This window comes from Prionailurus viverrinus, chromosome D1, assembly GCF_022837055.1.
Source record: "Prionailurus viverrinus isolate Anna chromosome D1, UM_Priviv_1.0, whole genome shotgun sequence".
NCBI classification, from domain to species: domain Eukaryota; kingdom Metazoa; phylum Chordata; class Mammalia; order Carnivora; family Felidae; genus Prionailurus; species Prionailurus viverrinus.
Window position 1 is genome coordinate 101,919,077 of NC_062570.1, and position 21,765 is coordinate 101,940,841.

At 36.1% G+C, this 21,765-nt stretch overlaps 2 protein-coding genes across 2 annotated transcripts; both read right to left on the reverse strand.

Annotated features, from left to right (window-relative positions):
• Window positions 1-10,134: 10,134 nt before the first annotated feature.
• On the reverse strand, window positions 10,135-11,082 carry LOC125147048 (olfactory receptor 5M10-like). The gene has a single exon (XM_047824009.1). The coding sequence runs from the start codon at window positions 11,080-11,082 to the stop codon at window positions 10,135-10,137; it is 948 nt and encodes a 315-aa protein (XP_047679965.1).
• A 9,693-nt stretch (window positions 11,083-20,775) lies between these two features.
• LOC125147049 (olfactory receptor 5M10-like) lies at window positions 20,776-21,723 on the reverse strand. The gene has a single exon (XM_047824010.1). It carries the CDS (start codon window positions 21,721-21,723, stop codon window positions 20,776-20,778), a length of 948 nt encoding a protein of 315 aa, XP_047679966.1.
• Between the last annotated feature and the right edge of the window lie 42 nt (window positions 21,724-21,765).

Genomic DNA, 21,765 nt, shown 5'->3' on the forward strand with positions numbered 1-21,765 from the left:
ACCAGGTGAGAATCCTAATGGCAGCCATGAAAAGGACAGTTGTTTGGAGATGATGACAGGTGGGAAACACAACAGCGGAAGTCAGCTGCTTATAATTAAGCAGGGTCCCCTGTTTAGTCTCACTCAAGAACTCCCTTCCCCTTGATCAGTCTGCAGACAAGTCCTTCCTTTCAGCTCATAGGTCCACAATATTGACCATCACTGAGCTATTCTTATTAGCAAAGTGCAGGGCTTTGCAGTATGTTTCCTGAATATGCAAATAATTTACATTCACTTGATATACTACATAGTTTCCTTTAATGAAAGCTGATTATCTTCTCAAAAAAGGCTGAAAACTTTAATTCTGCATATTTGTTTCAATACGTTCGTTTTTGGTACATTCTTATGTCTACTTATCCAGAGTAGAAAACCATCTGTGCTTTATTATTTTCACAAAGAATCTGATAGTTGACGTCTTAATTAACCAACACATTTGTTTCAATAGTTTTCCTTAATCAAAGCAGATACCTATAGGAATAGGCGAAACCCATTCTGGATATAGAAATGTCATGGCTTCCATTAGAGGCTTTTATGATTCTGTTCCTACCTTATTGACAATTACTTGCTCTGTGATTCTGCATATTACCTTGCTGTTCCGTTCATGTCTACCCATAAACTATTTTTAAAATAGCAGCTATTCTAAGCGTGGAAATTTGGGCTTAGTATTTTGCAACTAACTCGTAGCACAGCCATATTCCTGATTGCTTGATACTTTTTGAACTTGGGCTTTACTTAAGTGAATTAATATAGCGTACCATTGATATGACACATTTAGTACATCTTTTCCTTTTAATATTTCAGCAGTTTTTATTTTTCTCTCTTTAGGAAAATCTTTCCCCACGTAAGCTTCAGCTTCTGATTGGTTATTACATGAAGATAAGTTTCTACAGTCTTAATCTTACTTCTTTCTTTCTTTCCTTTTGGACATAGCGATGTGTACCGTCGCCACCACCAAATGGGTGCTCAAGTTTTCCTTTCTCCTCAAAAGCGTTGTGAGTGCTATTTCATTGTGTGTATGTGTGAATACAATAGATATAAAACCATCACAGAGGACATTAGTGCATCAGATACAATTTATTGGAACCGAAATTTGTTTTACTTCATCTCCATGACACGGTACTTCTAGCTGTTGTGATGATGCTGTTACAGCACAAGAAGAATTCTTCCTTTGGTGGAATTTCTTTGGGTTGATAGACTTTTGAAACATTACTATGAAAATTCTCTCAAAATATCTTTTTAGGCCTTCTGCGCATTCTTACAATTGGAATAGCTGAATAAAAGTGGACAAACATCTTTAATACTCCTGAAAACCTAACGTTAAATTGATTTCCAGAAACACTGTGAATTGTTATTTTTCCTGACACTAACAATGTATGGAAGTACTAGTCCTTTAGAACTCTCTTAACTGACATTCAAGAGTATCTTTTTTTTAATGTTTTTGTTTTGTTTTGTTTTGTTTTGTTTTGTTTTGTTTTGTTTTTGAGACAGAGAGCACAAGCAGGGGAGAGGCAAAGAGAGAGAGGGAGACAGAGAATCTGAAGCAGGCTGCAGGCTCCAAGCTCTCAGCACAGAGCCCAGCAGGGCTTGAACCCACGAACTGTGAGATCATAACCTGAGCCAAATTTGGATGCTTAATTGACGGAGCCACCCAGGCACGCCCCCACAAATGAGTATCTTAGTTCATGTTTTCATTACCAAACTTGTTACTCATCCATTTTTAGCATGTTTAAATTTATCAAAGTTCCATTCATAGCTTGCAGCATTTATTTATGTGTTGGGGTTAGTGATTCAACTGATTTCTAGGAACTTACCAAACCTTAACACTTTACCACTTTATTCTCTTTGTGGCAAAATCTTTGCCCAATTATTGAGTGCTACCTATTTATTTTTTTAACTTTATTTATTTATTTTGAGAGAGAGGGAGAGATAATGTGAGTGGGAGAGGGGCAGAGAGAGGGAGAGAGAGGGAATCCCAATCAGGGGCTGCACTGCCAGCACAAAGGCAAACCTGGCCCTCAAACTCAAAAACCTGTGAAATGGTGACCTGAGCCGAAACCAAGAGTCAGATGCTTAGCAAACTGAGCCACCGAGGCACCCGGAGTGCTGCTTATTTTAAATATTTTATAGTCAAACAGATTAACTTTCTGTCGTGAACTTTTCCTACTACTATTAAGCTCAGAAACATTTTTCTCATTGTTGAAATTTTCAGGATTTATTATAATTCTAATCAACACAGAATTTGTTTCCAGTGATTGAATGACTCACAGCTGAGGGCTCAGTGTGGGCATGTCGGTTCTTTGGGGGGGAATAATTGTTGGCAAAAGGGAAATTTAGCTAGGGATAAGGTTCTGTGTTTACATATCTGCGAAAAACTATGTGGCATTATGGACCCTGGCAATGTTACAAAACTAAAATGTTTATATAAAAGTGTTAAGTAATGCACAATGGTTATAGATAAAACCGCATTCTTGCTCGTCCTTTATAAGCCACCAGCATCTCTCTGCCTTTCTGGAAAAAAAAAAAGTCTTAATTCACTCATCTCCTTTCATCCTAAGCAGAACTCTCTATGCCATAATCCCATACATCTCCCAGTCAGGCGTGAGGACTAAGCCATAACATTCCTATTCATACTAAGACATGTTTATTCATTATTCAAATAATTTACTGCAGATATGTCTTGTATGCATAGCCATATTTGAATTTTATGTATATATTTTCCTGTATTTCATGAATGAAACCACCTTATGCATAAATGCCAGGTTAAAAATATTGGATAACTAGAAGCATCTGATTTGCATTTCCTACAAAAACTTTTATAAGGAAAATAATGAAGATGGAATTTTTACTAGCAATTGGAGCATGTTTTACATTTATATTAATTGTAAGAATTTATTGTTAGATGTATTTACATCTATATGTATTTTAAATGATGTGAACAAATAAGAAATAAACAGAAGTATTTCATCTAATTATACAATGAAGATAACATCATACATTTGTGAGATAATAAAGGATTACTTAAAAATATTAAGATGAAATGGGTTAACATCTATATGTGCCAAAAAGATACTTGTTTTAGACCTAAAGACATCTGCAGATTGAAAGTGATGGGATGGAGAAACATTTATCATGGAAATGGACATCAAATAAAGCCAAAGTAGCAACACTTGTATCAGACAAACTAGATTTTAAACCAAAAATGTAACAAGAGATGACGGGCTCTATATTATAAGATTATTATAATATTACAATAATATTATTGTAATATTATAATAAAGGGGACTGTCAAACAAGAAGTTCTAACATTTGTAGCTACTTATGCCCCCAAATATATAAAACAATTAATAACAAACATAACGGAACTCATTAATAATAAAGCAATAACAGCAGGGGATTTTAACACCACACTTACATCAGTGGATAGATGAAGCAGAAAAATCAACAAGGGAGCCATGGCTTTAAATGACACACTGGACCAGATGAACTTAACAGATACATTAAGAACATTTCATCCTAAAGCAGCAAAATTAACATTCTTTTCTTTCTTTTTTTAAATTTTTAAAAACATTTTTAATGTTTATTTAGAGAAAGAGATAGCAGGAGCAGGAGAGGGGCAGAGAGAGGGGAAGACACAGAATCCGAAGCAGGCTTCAGGCTCTGAGCTGTCAGCACAGAGCCCGACACAGGGGTTGAGCTCACCAGTGGTGAGATAGTGACCTGAGCCAAAGCTGGATGCTCAAATGACTGAGCCACCCAGGCACCCAGAATAAACATTCTTTTCAAGTACACATGAGATATTCTCCAACATAGATCACAGACTAGGTCACAAATAGGTCAGGCCTCAGCAAAGACAAAAAGATTGTGATCATACCATGTGCATTTTCTGACCCCAACACCACGAACCTTGAAGTCAACCACAAGAAAAAATCTGGAAGGACCACGAACACATAGATAGAGATTAGACAACATACTACTAATGAATCAATGAGTCAACTAGGAAATTAAAAAAAAACATTAAAAAAACATGGAAACTAATAAAACTAAAGACATGACAGTCAAAAATCAGGGGGTGCAGCAAAAGTTGTCATAAAAGGGAAGTATGTAGCATTACAGGCCTATCAAGGAAGGAAAAACATCTCAAATAAACAACCTAGCCTTACACCTAAAGGAGCTAGAAAAATAAAAACAAATAAAGCCTACAGTCAGAGGAAGAAGCTCAATAAAGTTTAAAGCAGAAATAAATGACATATAGAAACTAACAAACAAACAGAAAACAATAGAACAGATCAATGAAGCCAGGGGCTTTCTTTGAAAAAATTAATAAAATTGATAAACCCCCTAGCCAGACCTATAAAAAAGAAAAAAGAAAGGACCCAAATAAATAAAATCACAAATAAGAGAGGAGAAATAGCAACCAACAACCAACACCACAGAAATACAAGCAATTATAAGAGTATATTATGAAAAATTATATGCCAACAAATTGGGCAATCTGGAAGAAATGGATAAATTCCTAGAAAACTACAAACAACTAAAACTGAAACAGGGAGAAATACAAACTGGAACAGACAAATCACAAGCAAAGAAATGGAATCAGTAATCAAAAATCTCCCAACAAACAAAAGTCCAGTGCCAGATGGCCTCCGAGGGGAATTCTACCAAACATTTAAAGCAGTGTTAAATGTTATTCTTCTCAAACGATTCCAAAAATAAAAATGGAAGGAAAACTTCCAAACTCATTCCACAAGGCCAGCATTATCCCAATTCCAAAACCAGACAAAAACTCCACGGAAAAGGAGAACTACAGGCCAGTATCCCTGATGAACATGGATGCATATCATAAATAAATATATATATATATATATATATATATATATATGCAAGATACAAGCAAATCAAATCCAACAGTACATTTAAAGAATCATTCACCACAGTCAAGTGGGATTTATGCCTGAGCTGCAGGGTGTTTCAACATTCATAAATCAATCAGTGTGATAAACCACATTAATTTAAAAAAAAAAGGATAAGAACCATATAATCCTATAAATAGATGCAGAAAAAGCATTCGACAAAATACACCATCCATTCATGATAAAATCCCTCAACAAAGTAGGGATGGAGAGAGCATACATCAACATCATCAAGGCCATATTTGAAAAACCCACAGCTGATATCATCTTCAATAGGAAAAAAATAACAGCTTTTTCACTAAGGTCAGGAACAAGACAGGGATGTCCCCCCTCACCACTGTTATTTAGCATATTACTGGTAGTTCTAGTCTAAGCAACCAGACCACAAAAAGAAATAGAAGCATACAAATCAGCAAGGAAGAAGTCAAACTTTCACTCTTTGAAGATTGGCATGATACTCTATATAGAAATCTAAAAAGATTCCAGCAAAAATTTGCTAAAACTGATACATGAATTCAGTAAAGTTGCAAGACATAAAATCAATGTACAGAAATCTGTTGCATTTCTATACACCAATAATGAAGCGGCAGAGAGAGAAATCAATCCGTCCCACTTATAATTGCACCCAAAACAATTAGATACCTAGGAATAAACCTAACCAAAGAAGTAAAATGTCTGTACTCTGAAAACTATAAAACAGTGATGAAAGAAACTGAGGTGATACAAAAATGGGAAAAAATATTCCAGGCTAATAGATTGAAATAACCAATATTGTTCAAATGTCTATTCTACCAAAGGTAATCTACACATTGAATGCAATGTCGGTGAAAACATAACCAGCATTATGCACAAAACTAGAACAAATGATCCTAAAATTTGTGTGAAACCCCAAAAGATACGCAATAGCCAAAACAATCTTGAAAAAGAAAGGCAAACCTCCAGGGATCACAATCCTAGACTTCAAGTTATATTACAAAACTGTAGTGATGAAAAATAGACACATGGATCAATGGAATAGAACAGAAAAACCAGAAATGAACCCACAACTACATTGGCCAACAATCTTCAACAAAGCAGGAAGGAGTATCCAATGGAAAAAAGACAGTGTCTTCAATAAATGTTGTTGGGAAAATTGGACAGCAACATAAAGAATGAACCTGGACCACTTTCTTACACCATACACAAAAATAAATTCAAAATGGATGAAAGACCTAAGTGTGAGACAGGAAACCATCAAAATCCTAGCAAGAACACAGGCAGCAACTTCTTTAACCTTGGCCACCGCAACTTGTTACTAGGTATGTCTCCTGAGGCAAAGGAAACGGAAGGAAAAATGAACTATTGGGGCTTCATCAAATTAAAAAGCTTCTGCACAGCAAAGGAAACAATCAATGAAACTAAAAGGCAACCTACAGAATGTGAGAAGATATTTGCAAAGGAGATATTTCATAAAGGGTTAGTATCCAAAATATATAAAAACTTATAAAGCCCAGTACCCAAAAACAAATAATCCAGTTAAGAACTAGGCAGAAGACATGAATAGATACTTGTCCAAAGAAGACATCCAGATGGCTAACAGACACATAAGATGCTCCACATCACTCATCATCAGAGAAATACAAGTCCAAAACCACAACGAGATACCACCTCACACCTGTCAGAATGGCTAAAATTAACACCAAAGAAACAACAGATGTTGGAGAGGATGCAGAGAAAGAGAAACCCTCTTGTACTGTTGGTGGGAATGCAAAGTGGTGCAGGGACTCTGGAAACCAGTATGAAGTAGCCTCAAAAAGTTAAAAATAGAACTACCCTATGATCCAGAAATTGTGCTACCAGGTAGTAATTCAAAGAATACAAATACTGATCTGGAAAGATATATGCACCCCAATGTTTGTGGCAGCCTTACCAACATAGCCAAACTATGGAAAGAACCCAAATGTCCATCAACTAATAAATAGATAAAGAAGTTAGTGTGTGTGTGTGTGTGTGTGTGTGTGTGTGTGTAATGGCATATTCCTCAGCCATAAAAAGGAATGAAATCTTGCCATTTGCACTGACATGGATGGGATTAGAGAGTATTATGCAAAATGAGATAAGTCAGTTAAAGACAAATACCATATGATTTCACTCATATGTGGAACTTAAGAAATAAACAGATAAACATAGGGGAAAAGAAGAAACAGAAGCAAACCAGAAAACAGGCTATTAATTATGCACAACAAACTGAGGGTTACGGGAGGGGAGGTGTGTGAGGGAATGGTTTCAATGAAGCATGGGTATTAAGGAGAGTACTTGTGATGAGGACTAGGAGTTGTATGTAAGGGAAGGATCACTAGATTCAACACCTGAAACAAATATTACACGGTATCTTAACTCAAAGGAATTTTTTAATTAAAAAAAAAGAGGAAACAGGTTAAAATATGAAGGGAAAGTTTATATCACAGTGTGCAATAAAATTTTATTTAGAAAAATTCAACATATTCCTACAAAATATGGCCAGGAAAAATTAATAACATACAGAGATGCTTGCTTATTTAATTTTAGGTGGCAGAGAGGCCACAAAACAAAATTTAAAAAAAATTTCCCATAAAAATGTAAATATTCTTCATATGAGGAATCATCAGAAATAACATGAACAGCAATCATCAAACTGATGTATGTCTTTTATTACTTAAAAGTATGTTTCAATTATTCTTCTGTTCCAATTAAAACATATTCCTTTCGAAAGAGTGCAGTTGAGACAACAAAGAAGACAAACAATCTTAAATGATATGCCCTAATATTAATAAAGGCACAGTCGACTGGTTATGCTCAAGCATAACTAGTCATAAGTGCTTATGACTAAGTTGATGACTCCCAGAGAAAAATTTACCCACAGAAAAAAATTAACAAAAAGTTTAAAAAATAGCAAAAGCCATATTCAGAGCATTAAATGCAGCAATTCCCCATCCTAAAAAAACAATCAAGCATGTTCATGGAGATATGAGTTAATCCTTGCAATAATAGGATACAATATGACAGAAGCTTGCAAGAAAAACTGTATGCAAAGAAGGTGCACCAAATTCATTGTAATAAGAGATTACAAGTACGTTTTGCTTTTTTTTTCAAAATTTAATTTGAATTTTGTTCCAAAATTGAAAAACCCTTTAGTATTTTCCAACTTACTTTTCTACAATTCATATACAATATTCTTGTAACTAATTTCAAGTATGGTCAAATTTTCTGTATAATACTTCAGAAGTGATGTTCACTAAAAATATTTAGTCTGTATGAAAATACAAACATACTATCAAGTGAAAACTTAGTATTCAAACTTGTATAAGGTAAATTATTCCAATTGTGTCTCAGGAATTATAAGAATATGTATGCATATCAAATCATTGAGAAAAATATAATAAAATACAAACAGAAGGGGCGCCTGGGTGGCTCAGTCGGTTAAGCAGCCGACTTCGGCTCAGGTCACGATCTCACGGTTTGTGGGTTGGAGCCCCGCATCAGGCTCTGTGTTGACAGCTCAGAGCCTGGAGCCTGTTTCAGATTCTGCCCCTCCCCCACTCGTGCTCTGTCTCCCTCTGTCTCGAAAATAAATAAACATTAAAGAAAAATTTAAAAATAAATAAATAAATAAAAATAAAATACAAACAGAAGTTGCCCACTGGAGTAGGAAATGTCACCAATAAATGTCATTGCCTCACATCAGTTTATTTTTTTAATTTGTATATGGCAAACATTGTTGAAAGAATCAGCCTTATTCAATCAACTGAGACATAAGAATGGAGCCTAACTTACTGAAACTGCAGGTCATTTAAGTATTGTTCTGGAAAAGCATTTGAATACATTACTGTAAATACAGGAATTGATTTCACATAAGCATTTACTACTGCCATCTTAGTTAATATCCGAGCACACAATATTAGAACACCGACATTTAAGATAATTTTTAGAAAATTTAACTTACATTTCAATACACAGCCATCAGCTTGACTAATAACACATAGGTTCATGTGCTAACGTGTTGAATTATGCACCTCTTCATATAACTTCTTTACTATTACTTTTCACGATAGAAATTTTGGAAAATACTGCAACAGCCTTATTCACCAAATAATGAGTCACAGACACTTTTATGAACCAAAGTAAACATCAGGTATTCTCCTCAGAAAGATAAAGACACACCGCTCATTTGTAGAATGTTTCAGGGCATTCTTAGGTCTACAGAGCCAATTGATAGACTCTATTTATTGTCTGAATAAATTGGATCTAAGTCAGAAGTACTAAATGAAATATATATCTAGATTTCTATTATACTATGATTGAACTGGATCCATGATTCTGAAAACTTATAAGCAGGTGTTGAGAGTATTTTTTTTCAAAATTGAGGAGCATAAACAATATTTATAATAAGACAAAACTTTTTCAGGATATCTCTAATATTGGTTGGGAAAAAATATGGAAAGCTTAAACTTATAGGGGATCCATATATTTAAAATTCCCCCGGGGCACCTGGGTGGCTCAGTCGGTTGGGCGGCCGACTTCGGCTCAGGTCATGATCTCATGGTCCGTGAGTTCAAGCCCCGCGTCAGGCTCTGTGCTGACAGCTCAGAGCCTGGAGCCTGTTTCGGATTCTGTGTCTCCCTCTCTCTGACCCTCCCCCGTACATGCTCTGTCTCTCTCTGTCTCAGAAATAAATAAACGTTTAAAAAAAATAATAAAAATAAAATTCCCCCAATGTAATATAGTGATTACTCAGGCACAAGACCATTGATCTATATCACTCATTGAAGAATAAATTATTTCATAATTCTCTTTTAAAATGTTTAAAACTAATCACTCTATTTTGAACCTCATTATGGCTCTCTGGACCATATAATTCAGAGGAGATGAATCTCCCATGTTCCAATCAAACTGAATTAATTCTAATATTTATCCCCCCGAAAATAAAGATGTTAAAGTGTTTTCGGGAATTATTGGATACTACACAATTTACATTCTGAGATTTTTTTGCTAAGGAAATACTGTTTCAACATTACAATTTTTATTAAAGCTATTACTTTGTGGAGAAATTTGGTAATGTCATTGAGAGTTTATGTAATATTCCATCATGACTATAGAGTAGTAGGTTTGCCCTGTGAAGGGACCCACTATGTTATTACAGACACTCAGTAATTACAATGAACAGATGCTACATTGCAGTTTTATGAAAGAGATTTCCCTGAATGATTTGCTGCATAGCATGGATCACATGCTTGTTTCTTAAACTGTAGATCACCGGGTTCAACATTGGGCTCAAGAAAGTATAAAAGACTGCAATTATTTTGGACTCCTCCACAGACTTCTCAGATGGGGTCCTTAAGTACATGCAGAAGAGGGTTCCATAAAATAGGGTGACTGTTGTCAAGTGGGAACCACAAGTAGAAAAGGCCTTGTGCCTGCCTTCAGCAGAACGGATCCTCAAGATGGCTGCAATAATGAGAAGGTAGGAAAGGACAATGATGAAGAGAGAGCTTGACAAAGTCAAGCCAGCAACTACCAACATCGCCATCTTTTTGACATAAGTGTCAGAGCAGGCCAACATTAACAGAGGAGGGTCTGCACAGTAGAAATGATTGATTTCAAGGGAGCCACAGAAGGACAAGTGAAAAGTCAGCAGTGTCTGGGAGAGTCCATTAAGGAAGCCATAAATATAGGGGACCATGACTAGAGAGATACAAACGTTCTTAGACATTCTGGTATTGTAACGTAAAGGGCTACAAATGGCTACATAGCGATCCAATGCCATTGAAGCCAGCATGTAAAGCTCAGTGATCACCAGGGCAATGAAGAGAAGACACTGTGTGAAGCATCCAGCATAGGAGATGGTCTTCTGGTCAGAGAGGAAGTTGTGCAGCATGTTTGGAGTGATATTGGAGGAATAGCAAATGTCCACGAAGGAGAGGTGGCTAAGGAAGAAGTACATGGGTGTTTGGAGGTGAGAATTGGTCCTGATCAGCATAATCATGCAGAGATTGCCTGCCAGCGTGATCAGGTAGATCATCAGAAACACCCCAAACAGGATCTTCTCCAGGACAGGGTCGTCTGTGAGTCCCAAGAGAATGAATTCTGTCACTGTAGTGTGGTTTGGGGAAGACATTCTCTTATCCCTTTTAAACTGAGAGTGACAGAGAAAGTGAGAAATTCCATCTGAGCCAGAGTCTCCGTTTATTCCATCCATTTCATCATTTATTCATTGATATATTCATCTACCAGAAAATTTCTCTTCTAACAATACATCAGAACGTCTACATAAATATTTAGTACATGTCACTGTACTGTCTTTTTCTCCTATATCTCAAATGCCAAACATACACACACTTTCTCTGTCTCCTGTGTATATATATTCATATGTGCACATTTCATATTAATTATTATCTATTAATGTATAATATTACGTATTTTATGTATACACATGTTCATACATTTATGCCTTTCTTCCCAGGGAACTCCATATTTGAATTTGGTCACACTTTGAGAAAAAGAAAACCCGTGGGATGAAATTCAGCAATAAAAAGGTGCAAGAAAGGTTGCCTGGGAAGCTCAATCAGTTAAGCTTCCAACTTCGGCTCAGGTCATGATCTCACAGTTCACAGGTTCAAGCTCACATCGGGCTCTGTGCTGACAGTTTGGAGCCTGGAGCCTGCTTTGAATTCTGTGTCTCCCTCTCTGTCTGCCCTTCCCCCACTTGTGCTCTGTCTCTCTCTCAAAAAATAAATAAATAAACTTTAGAAAATTAAAAAGAAAAAAAAAGATTAACTCAATTTGGGGGACTTGGCTGGCTCAGTCGGTTAAGCGTCTGACTTCGGTTCAGGTCACGATCTCACAGTTCGTGGGTTCAAACCCTGTGTCAGGCTCTGTGCTTACAGCCCAGAGCCTGGAGCCTGCTTTGGATTCTATTTCCCTGCCTGTCTCTGCCCCTCCTGTGCTTGTGCTCTGTCTCTCATCTCTAAAATAAATAAATACATAGATAGATAGATAGATAGATAGATAAAATAGATTTTTTTTTAAATAAGAAAAGGTGCAGGTAATTAGCATCATTCAAATGGACAAAAATGAGCTTGCATTTCTAATGTCCCATGAACAATGATACGTTATTGTTTCAGATATAACATGGGAGATAAATCTTTAGTACCATATTTTCTCCTTAAATCTACAGCCGTCTGGCTTGATTTCATTCAGAAACATTTATTTATGAGATTCATCTCTTGATACTTGGCTAACAGTTTACAGAATACAGAATTATTTCTGCTCTGTAAATTGACACATTCATTTATTCATTTACACTGTAAAGGCTGATTTGTTTTTTCCGTCCTAGGTTCTGTGGTTATCACAGTGAACAACACCCCAATCTCATGCTGCATATATTGTAGGAAAATGAACAGATATTAGACACATAGACAAAGAGATATATCATTATGTTAGTTAAAAGCAAGGGCTATGGAGAAAAATAAAGACGGAATGCATTTAGGTGCATTTTTTCCTCTTTATTGGGATACAAATCTCCACACAAAGAACATAACATATTTTTAGTAAACAATGTAGAACGTGACCTACCTGGAAAAAGCTGATTTACCATGTTTTGTAAAATCAAGGTGGGGAGATTTATAATGTATTTCTTAAGTATATTCCATAGAGTATTAAAAAATAATTCTAAAAAAGTAATTAAAAGAGTCTTTGTTCCTCACAGGTATAACCTTAAATTGATGCTCTGAGAACTGAATTCTCCTTTGAGGCCAATATCCCTATCTAACATATGTGTACACCGCTTAGTTCTGTGCATGAGATCTTTAGCACAATTAGCAAAATTAGCCCTCCGTTTTAATACTATTGGAAGAAGGAAGACAAAGATAGATAGGTTTTGCTTTTTTTAATATGGTAGAGTGGGAATTCCAATTAGAAAGTCTGTTTTTCCCTGTGAACACTAAGGTGACTTCAGCTAGTGAGACTGCAGACTAAGACTATAGGTGAGTGATTTGAGGAGCACAAAGACCAGGAAAACTGCAGACTAGAAAAAATACTCACCTCAAGTAATTCTGACAAAGGATCTATGTCCAGAATAAGTGCATATCCTCCATAACTAAGGGATGAAAATATAACCAGCCCAGTAAAAAAGAATCTGAAGTGAACAGGCTCTTCATAAAAGATATCTGAACAGCCAATAACAGCAGGGAAAAAAAATGTCGACCACTAGAAATGTCAAGAAAAGCAAATTATAACTACATCCGGATGCTTCTTCACACCCATCTCAAGAGCAAGAATTAAAACAGATTGAGAATAAACAGACAAAAATGACAATGCGAAATAACGTAACTCTCCTAATACATCCCTTGAGGGAATATAAAGTCATTCAGCGACTTTGGAAAATGGGTCTACCTCCTAAAATTTCTCATAGACTTACAGTTTCTTACTAACCTGTGACGAAACAAGTATTAAGTATTTATTCAAGAAAATAGATGACACTTATCCACAAAGAAACTCAAACATATATTAGCAGACACATAGACGAACAATTTGTGGTATGTCCAGATGTGGACACAAAATGAACAAAACTTTTTAAAAATTTGGAAGAGAAAGGAGACGAGTTTTATTTGAGCCCAAGGTGGGACAGATGCCCAAGATACACAGTCTTCAGAAAGAAGAGAGTGCTCGGGGGGGAACACCATATATATATATATATATATATATATATATATATATATATTACATAAGGAGTTACAAATTACCATGATGAAGGACATTCCAGAAAGGTACAAACCTAATATTATGTTTTTAGTATGTGCATGGCTGCATGACTTTAATCTTAGGGGAATCAGGAAGGTTTTGCTTTTTGTTGTGTTTTGTTTTGTTTATGTTTGGGATGCTTCTTCTTGGTGATTTCTTTATTTTTATTTTTTTAATGAAGCAGATAGATGTGTGCTCGGGGGAGAAACAACCCATGCTTTGAGCCTTTGCGGACTCACTTGGACTTTGGTAAATTTTAATTTTTTTTTGGTGTTTATTTATTTTTGAGACAGAGAGAGACAGAGTGTGAGTGGGGGAGGAGCAGAGAGAGAGGGAGCCACAAAATCTGAAAAAGGCTCGAGGCTCTGAGCTGTCAGCACAGAGCCCAATGCAGGGCTCGATCTCACTAACCATGAGATCATGACCTGCCGACTGAAGCACCCAGGCACCCCTGGACCTTGGTAAATTTTAATAATAACTTTCCTGGTAGCCCAGGAGCAGGGCCCCCAATGTTATTGAAAATTTCCTTTGTTACATATAATGGAACACTGCATGGAAATAAAAACAAAAACTGACTAACGCAACTTAAATAAATCCCGAAAGCATATTACAGAGAACGACCAACTTCCTACAAGCAGGGGAATGGCCTCTCCCAAACCTGTTCCTCCGTAAAATCAATGAGAACACTGGCAGAGTGGTCAAATCAACTTCTTCGGACTTTTGGAAAGTAACCAAAAGCTTGCAATAAACCTAGGATTGCTATTCAAATAAAAATGGCAGAATCTGGTAAGAAGGTTGTCCTCTGTGGTGATTTTATGTGCCCTGTTCCTGTTCCCCATCCTCAGCAGCTTTGAAAAAGTGCAATTGTGATTGCATGGATGCACGCACTGCCAAGATACAATCAAAATCTCTATCTTTCATTGTGAGTATATGTACCCCCATAAATTTGATTTAAAGGTCACTTTTATTTCCACAGGGTCAAGCAGATGAAGTTATTCACTAGATGCTTAATACTGACAAAATATTTGTTACTAATAAAGTGTAACAGAAAAGGTATGATGTGATCAGGGCTCTTTCCAGCCTTAAACTAATGCAGTTCAAGAGCAACCATTTCCTTCCCCTCAAAAAATTTTTAAGAAACACTTCAAGGATGGAATCCAGAAAGCTATGTGGATAATCTTTTTTCCCTTCTCTTTTCTTGGTTCCCAGTTTCAGAGACCTTGATTTTAAAAAACATGAGAAGATGAAAGACAAGCAGCTAAGGAGAAGTAGTTAGATGAAGAATTTTAAGTAGTAAATGGGAGTGGTCAAAGGAAATATACGAGAGTTCTCTCCACGAATCTTCATCAGCCTTATGCAGTATTACGTGCTTTCTTTGGGTTGATAGACTTTTGAGCGTCAAAGAAAAAATTGTTTTCCTGATTAAAACTATGCAGATAAAGATACTGATATTTACTTTCCCCAAACCTCACCCCTACAATATACATAAGCATAGTCTGTTTCCTCAAATTAATTGGAAGCACAGTGTATTTTTTTATTTAGGTACAGTGGGCATTCAACGTTACATTCCTGTCAGGTGTACAACATAGTGATTCGCCATCTGTATATGTCATGTTGTGCTGACCATCTAGGTAGCTACCATCTGTCACCATGCTATGCTAGTACAATATCACTGACGATACTCCCTGTGTTGTGCTTTTTATTCCAAAGACTTATTCATTCCATAACTAAAAGCCTCTATATCCCAGTCCCCTTCATCCATTTTTCCATCTCCCCACCAACATCTCCTCAGACAACCATGACTGTGTTCTTTCTGTCTACAGGTCTTTTGTTCATTTGTTTATTCATTTGTTTTATTTTTGAGATGCCACATAAATCTTTCTCAGTCTAAATGACTTCACTTAGCATAATGCCTTCTACCTCATCGATGTTGTCACTAAGAACATGAGCTTTTCCCACTTTATGGCTGCATAGCATTCCATTATGTGTGTGTGTGTGTGTGTGTGTGTGTGTGTGTGTGTGTATACCATATCTTCCTTATCTGTTTGTCTATTGATGGACACTTAGATTTCTGAAACACAGTATTTTTAAGGGGAAAAATAAGAGGAACTTGGATTGAAAGGAATCTGCATTACCATCAACTTCCATTACTATTAGGGTACTGTTTGGAGCCCTTGTTTTTCCCACTTTCCTATTTGAAATCTAACAGTAATAAAGATCTTTCAGTTTATATCTTAAGATCAGGACTGTACTGATAACATACTTTTTTTGCCTTTTTTTTGTACATATACAAGAAATTGTTGTTTCTTTTCAAAAATTAGTATATGCATATAAACAACAAATTTTACTTTTCCTTAATCTTAGCATTTAACAAAGTTATATTGTAAACATCATTGTACCCTATTTCCTTCTAAAATTCTCTGTAAAATCTTTTGGCCTTTCTTTAATTGGGTCCTTCTGTCATTTTAACGTCTAGAATCTGCCCATGCCTAAGGGTTACAAAACGCAGGCAATCCTCACCTGGCACAGTGCTGAGGTGACTGTGACTGTTAGGAAGCAGGGCACATTTGCATTCTGCATAAGTTTCAGTGAACAGGGTAACCTGCAATGTGAGGGTGGCCTGTATTTCATAAGCCTTTGTTGCCTTTTTCTCAATTTCAAAGCAAACATTCTTATGAAAACACTCCCCTATGTCTTATTATGCCTTCAGCGTATCCTTAAATTGGAAGAGTTGAATAACAGTGGACATTTTTCTAAGTTTATTTATTTATTTTGAAAGAGAGAGAGAAAGACAGAGACAGAGAGCATCAGTGGGGGAGGGCTAGCCAGAGGGGGAGAAAGAGAATCCCAAGCATTCTCTGCACCTTCAGAGCAGAGCCCAACGTAGAGCTGGATCTCATGAAGCATGAGATCATGACTGGAGCCAAAATCAAAAGTCGGATGTTTAACCAACAGGGGCACCCGGGTGCCCCAAAGTGGACCAACATTTTTTAAGACTCTTAAAAACTTAATGGTAAATTGATTTACAGAAAAAGTGTATATTATTATTTTCCTTGACTCAACAATATGTGAACGTACCAGTCCTTTCGAACTCTTTTCAATATACGTACAGAAAAAGGTGTCTTATTTCATGGTTTTATTACCAAGCTTGTCACTCATCCATTTTTAGCATTTTAAATTTTTAGCAAATTTATATTCACAACTTGCAACATTTCTTTACATGTTGGGGATCAGTGCTCCAACTGATTTCTAGGAACTTATCAGACCTTAATGCTTTTACCACTTTATTGGGTTTGTGGCAAAATCGTTGCTCAATTGTTGAGTGCTGCTTATTTTAAATATTTTATCATCAAAATAGAGTAACTTTTTATCTTGAATTTCTTACACTGCTACTAATCTCAGAGATATTGTCTTTTGCTTGTTGAATTGTCAATATTTATTATAATTGTAATCAACAAGAATTTTTTTCAGTGATTGAATGGCTCACCGTTGAGGAGTAGGTGTGGGCATGTCAGTCATTGGGGGAACAGTTGTTGGCAAAAGGAAAATTCATCTAAGGATAAGGTTCTGTGTTTATGGATCTGTTGAAAAATATGCAGCATTTTGGACACTGGTACAGTACAAAAATTAAGGTTCATGTAAAAGTGTTAGTTAATGGGGATACCTGGGTAGCTCAGTTGGTTAAATATCTGACTTCAGCTCGGGTCACGATTTCGTGGTTGTGGATTCTCGTGCCTCATGGGGCTCTGTGCTGACAGCTGGGAGCCTACAGCCTGCTTCAGATTCTGGGTCGTTCTCTCTGTCTGCCCCCCACCCCTCATGCTCTCTCTCTTTCTGTCTCTCTCTCTCTGTCTTTCAAAAATAAATAAACATTTAAAAGTCATATTAATTAACACACAGTGTTTATATATAAAACCATATTCTCGCTCCTCATTTATAGGTCACCAGCACCTCTCTGCCTTTCTGGCAAAAAAAACTTAACTCACCTTTTTACACCTCAGCAGACCTCTCTATGCTATAATTCCATACATCTTCTGATCAGACACGGGGATCAAACTTTAACAAGGCTACTCACACCAACGTGTTTCCACATTATTCAAACAATTTAAAGGGAATAAGTATTATATGTATAACCATATTTGATTTTTATTTATATGTTCTCATATATTTCATAAATTAAACCAGCATATGCATAAATGCTAGGTTAAAAATATTGGCTATCTAGGAGCGCCTGGATGGCTCAGTCGGTTAAGCGCCTAACTCCTTGATTTTGGCTCATGTCATGGTCTCACAGTTCATGGGATCCAGCACCACATCGGCTCTGCACTGACAGCACTGAGCCTGCTTAGGATGCTCTCTCTCTCTCTCTCTCTCTCTCTCTCTCTTTGCCCTTCCCTTGCTCGCAGACACGCTCGCACTCTATATCTCAAATAAATAAATTACCTTTTAAGATATATATATTGGATAGCTAGAAGCATCTGATTTTCATTTCCTGTAATAATTTTTGAAGGGAAAAATAATGAAGATGGAAGATTTTATTTTATCAGGAATTAAAACATTTTAAACTACATTAATTGTAGGAATTTAAAATACATATACAGGTATGTCAAAGAAGAAATAGAAACAGATGCATCTAATTATATAAGGAAGATAAAATCACAAATTTCCTGGAAAATGAAAGGTTTCTTAAAAGCATTAAGAGGAAATGGGTTAAAATATGAAGGAAAAGGTTATACAATAGTACAGCATGCAACAAAATTGTATTTAGAATAATTTAAGATATTCCTATAATATATGGCCATGAAATACTATTAATAACACACAAGAGATGCTAACTTATTTAATATTAGGATGCAAAAAGCCACAAAGCAAAATAAAATTCAAAACTTTTTCTAAATAAAAAGGTAAATAATCTTCATTTAAGGAATCATCAGAAATAACACCAACAGCAATCATGTCCTTTATTATTAGTTAAATGTGTATTTCAATTCTTCTTCTGTTCCAATTAAAACAGATCCTTTCCTAAGAGTTTCAGTTGCAACAATGAAGGAGCAAAGAATTTTAAATGATATACTCTACTTTAAGACTGTTTGGTGCATTTCATGCAGCAATTCTCCATTCTAAGAAAAAATCAGGTATGTTCGTAGAGATATGAGTAAGTCTTAACAATAATAGGATACAACAATATGATGGAATAATGGCTTGCAAAACAAACTGTATACAGATAAAGTGCACCAAATACATTTTTAGTAAGAGTTTATAAGTAAATTTTGCTTTTATTTCAAAATTGAAATTGAATTTTATTCCAAAATGGAAAAATCCTTTCGTATTTTTCAACTTTCTTTTCTACAATTGGTATGTAATATTTTTGTAACGAAGTTCAAGTATGATAGAATTTCGTGATTTATACTACTTTAAAAGTGATGTTCATTGAGAATCTTCAGTGTATATGAAAATACAAACTTTATACTATCAAGTGAAAATCAGTGTTCAAACTTGTATGTGGAATTATAAGAACATGTATGAATATCAATTCATTGAGAAAAATATAACAAAATACAAACAGATGTTATCCATTGGCTTAGGACACCTCACCAATAAACGTTGCTCCCTAATATCTGTCTATATTTTTATTTATGTACAGCAACCATGTTTGATAATATCAGCCTTATTCACTCCAATGAGATGGAAGAAATGGAGTCTAACTTACTAAAACTGCAGGTCATTTAAATATGGTTCTGGAAAACCATTTGAGTACATTACCGTAAATACAGCAATTGTTTTATATAAACGTTTAGTGCGGTGGTCTTAGTTAAAATGCGAGTGCACAATATTAGAATACCAAACATTTAAGACAATTAATAACGCATAGGTTCATGTGTTAATCTTGATGAATTAGGTACCTCTTCATATAATCTCCTTTACTGTTAATTTTCACAAGAGAAATTTTGAGAACCAGTGTAAAAAGACTTCTCTACCAAATAATCGGTCACAGACACTTTTACGAAGCAAAGTAAACATCAGGTGTTTTCCTCCAGAAATATATAGACATGCCACTCATCTTTAGACTGTTCCAAGGCATTCTCAGGTCTGTAAAAGCCAATTGATAGATTCTATTAACTCTGAATAAATTATATCTAAGTCAGAATTACTACATGAAAAAATATACCTACATTGCTATTATACTAGGATAGATTTGGATCCATAATTATGGAAACTTACAAGCAAGTATTCACAGTTTATTTTCAAGATTAAGGAGCATAAACAGTATTTACAATAAGACAAAAAGTTTCTCAGGATGTCTACAAAATTGGTTAGGAAAAATACATAGAAAGCATAATACAATGAAGGATCCATATATTTAAAATTTCCCCAAGGTCATTCCAGTGATTCCTCAGCCCTCAGAACCATTGCTCTATATCACTCATTGAAGAATAGATTATTTCACATTTTTTATTCTATATTTATTTATTTATTTATTTATTTATTTAAGAGAGAGCTAGAACAAGAGTAGTGGAGGGACAGGGGAGAGAGGGAGAGAGAGAATCTTAAGCAGGTTCCACACCCAGCACAGAGCCAGATGCAGGTCTCAGCCTCACAACCATGAGGTCATGACCTGGCCCAAATTCAAGAGTCAGACATTTAACGGACTGAGCCACCCAGACACCTCTCATATTCTTTTTAAGTATAAACCTAAACACTCCAGTTTGAACCTTACTATGCATCTGTAAACCATATGATCAAAGAAGATGGATTTCCAGTGTTCCTATCAGACTGAATTAATTCTAATACTTACCCTAAAATAAGTAAAGACGTTGAAATATTTTATGTAATTATTGTAATAACGCCAAATTATATTCTGATATTTTTTGCTAAGGAAAATGGTGTTTAATTTCAACATTACAGTTTCTATGAAAACAATTTGTCCTGAAGCTATTAATTTTGAGGAGAAATTTGCTAATGCCATTGACAGTTTATGAAGCTACATTATGACTGTAGAGTAGTAGGTTTGTCCTGTGAAGGGACCACTATGTTATTACAGACACTCAGTAATTACAATGAACAGATGCTACATTGCAGTTTTATGAAAGAGATTTCCCTGAATGATTTGCTGCATAGCATGGATCACATGCTTGTTTCTTAAACTGTAGATCACCGGGTTCAACATTGGGCTCAAGAAAGTATAAAAGACTGCAATTATTTTGGACTCCTCCACAGACTTCTCAGATGGGGTCCTTAAGTACATGCAGAAGAGGGTTCCATAAAATAGGGTGACTGTTGTCAAGTGGGAACCACAAGTAGAAAAGGCCTTGTGCCTGCCTTCAGCAGAACGGATCCTCAAGATGGCTGCAATAATGAGAAGGTAGGAAAGGACAATGATGAAGAGAGAGCTTGACAAAGTCAAGCCAGCGACTACCAACATCGCCATCTTTTTGACATAAGTGTCAGAGCAGGCCAACATTAACAGAGGAGGGTCTGCACAGTAGAAATGATTGATTTCAAGGGAGCCACAGAAGGACAAGTGAAAAGTCAGCAGTGTCTGGGAGAGTCCATTAAGGAAGCCACAAGTATAAGACACCATGACTAGAGAGATACAAACATTCTTAGACATTCTGCTAGTGTAATGTAGAGGGCTACAAATGGCTACATAGCGATCCAATGCCATCGAAGCAAGGATATAAAACTCAGTGATCACCAGGGCAATGAAGAGAAGACACTGTGTGAAGCATCCAGCATAGGAGATGGTCTTCTGGTCGGAGAGGAAGTTGTGCAGCATGTTTGGAGTGATATTGGAGGAATAGCAAATGTCCACGAAGGAGAGGTGGCTAAGGAAGAAGTACATGGGTGTTTGGAGGTGAGAATTGGTCCTGATCAGCATAATCATGCAGAGATTGCCTGCCAGCGTGATCAGGTAGATCACCAGAAACACCCCAAACAGGATCTTCTCCAGGACAGGGTCGTCTGTGAGTCCCAAGAGAATGAATTCTGCCACTGTAGTGTGGTTTGGGGAAGACATTTCCTTCTCCCTTGAAAACTGATAGTCTTAGAGAAAGTGAGG

Coding starts and splice junctions, on each gene's coding strand:
- LOC125147049 (XM_047824010.1), bottom strand. CDS start 21,723: ATGTCTTCCCCAAACCACACTACAGTGGCAGAATTCATTCTCTTGGGA.
- LOC125147048 (XM_047824009.1), bottom strand. CDS start 11,082: ATGTCTTCCCCAAACCACACTACAGTGACAGAATTCATTCTCTTGGGA.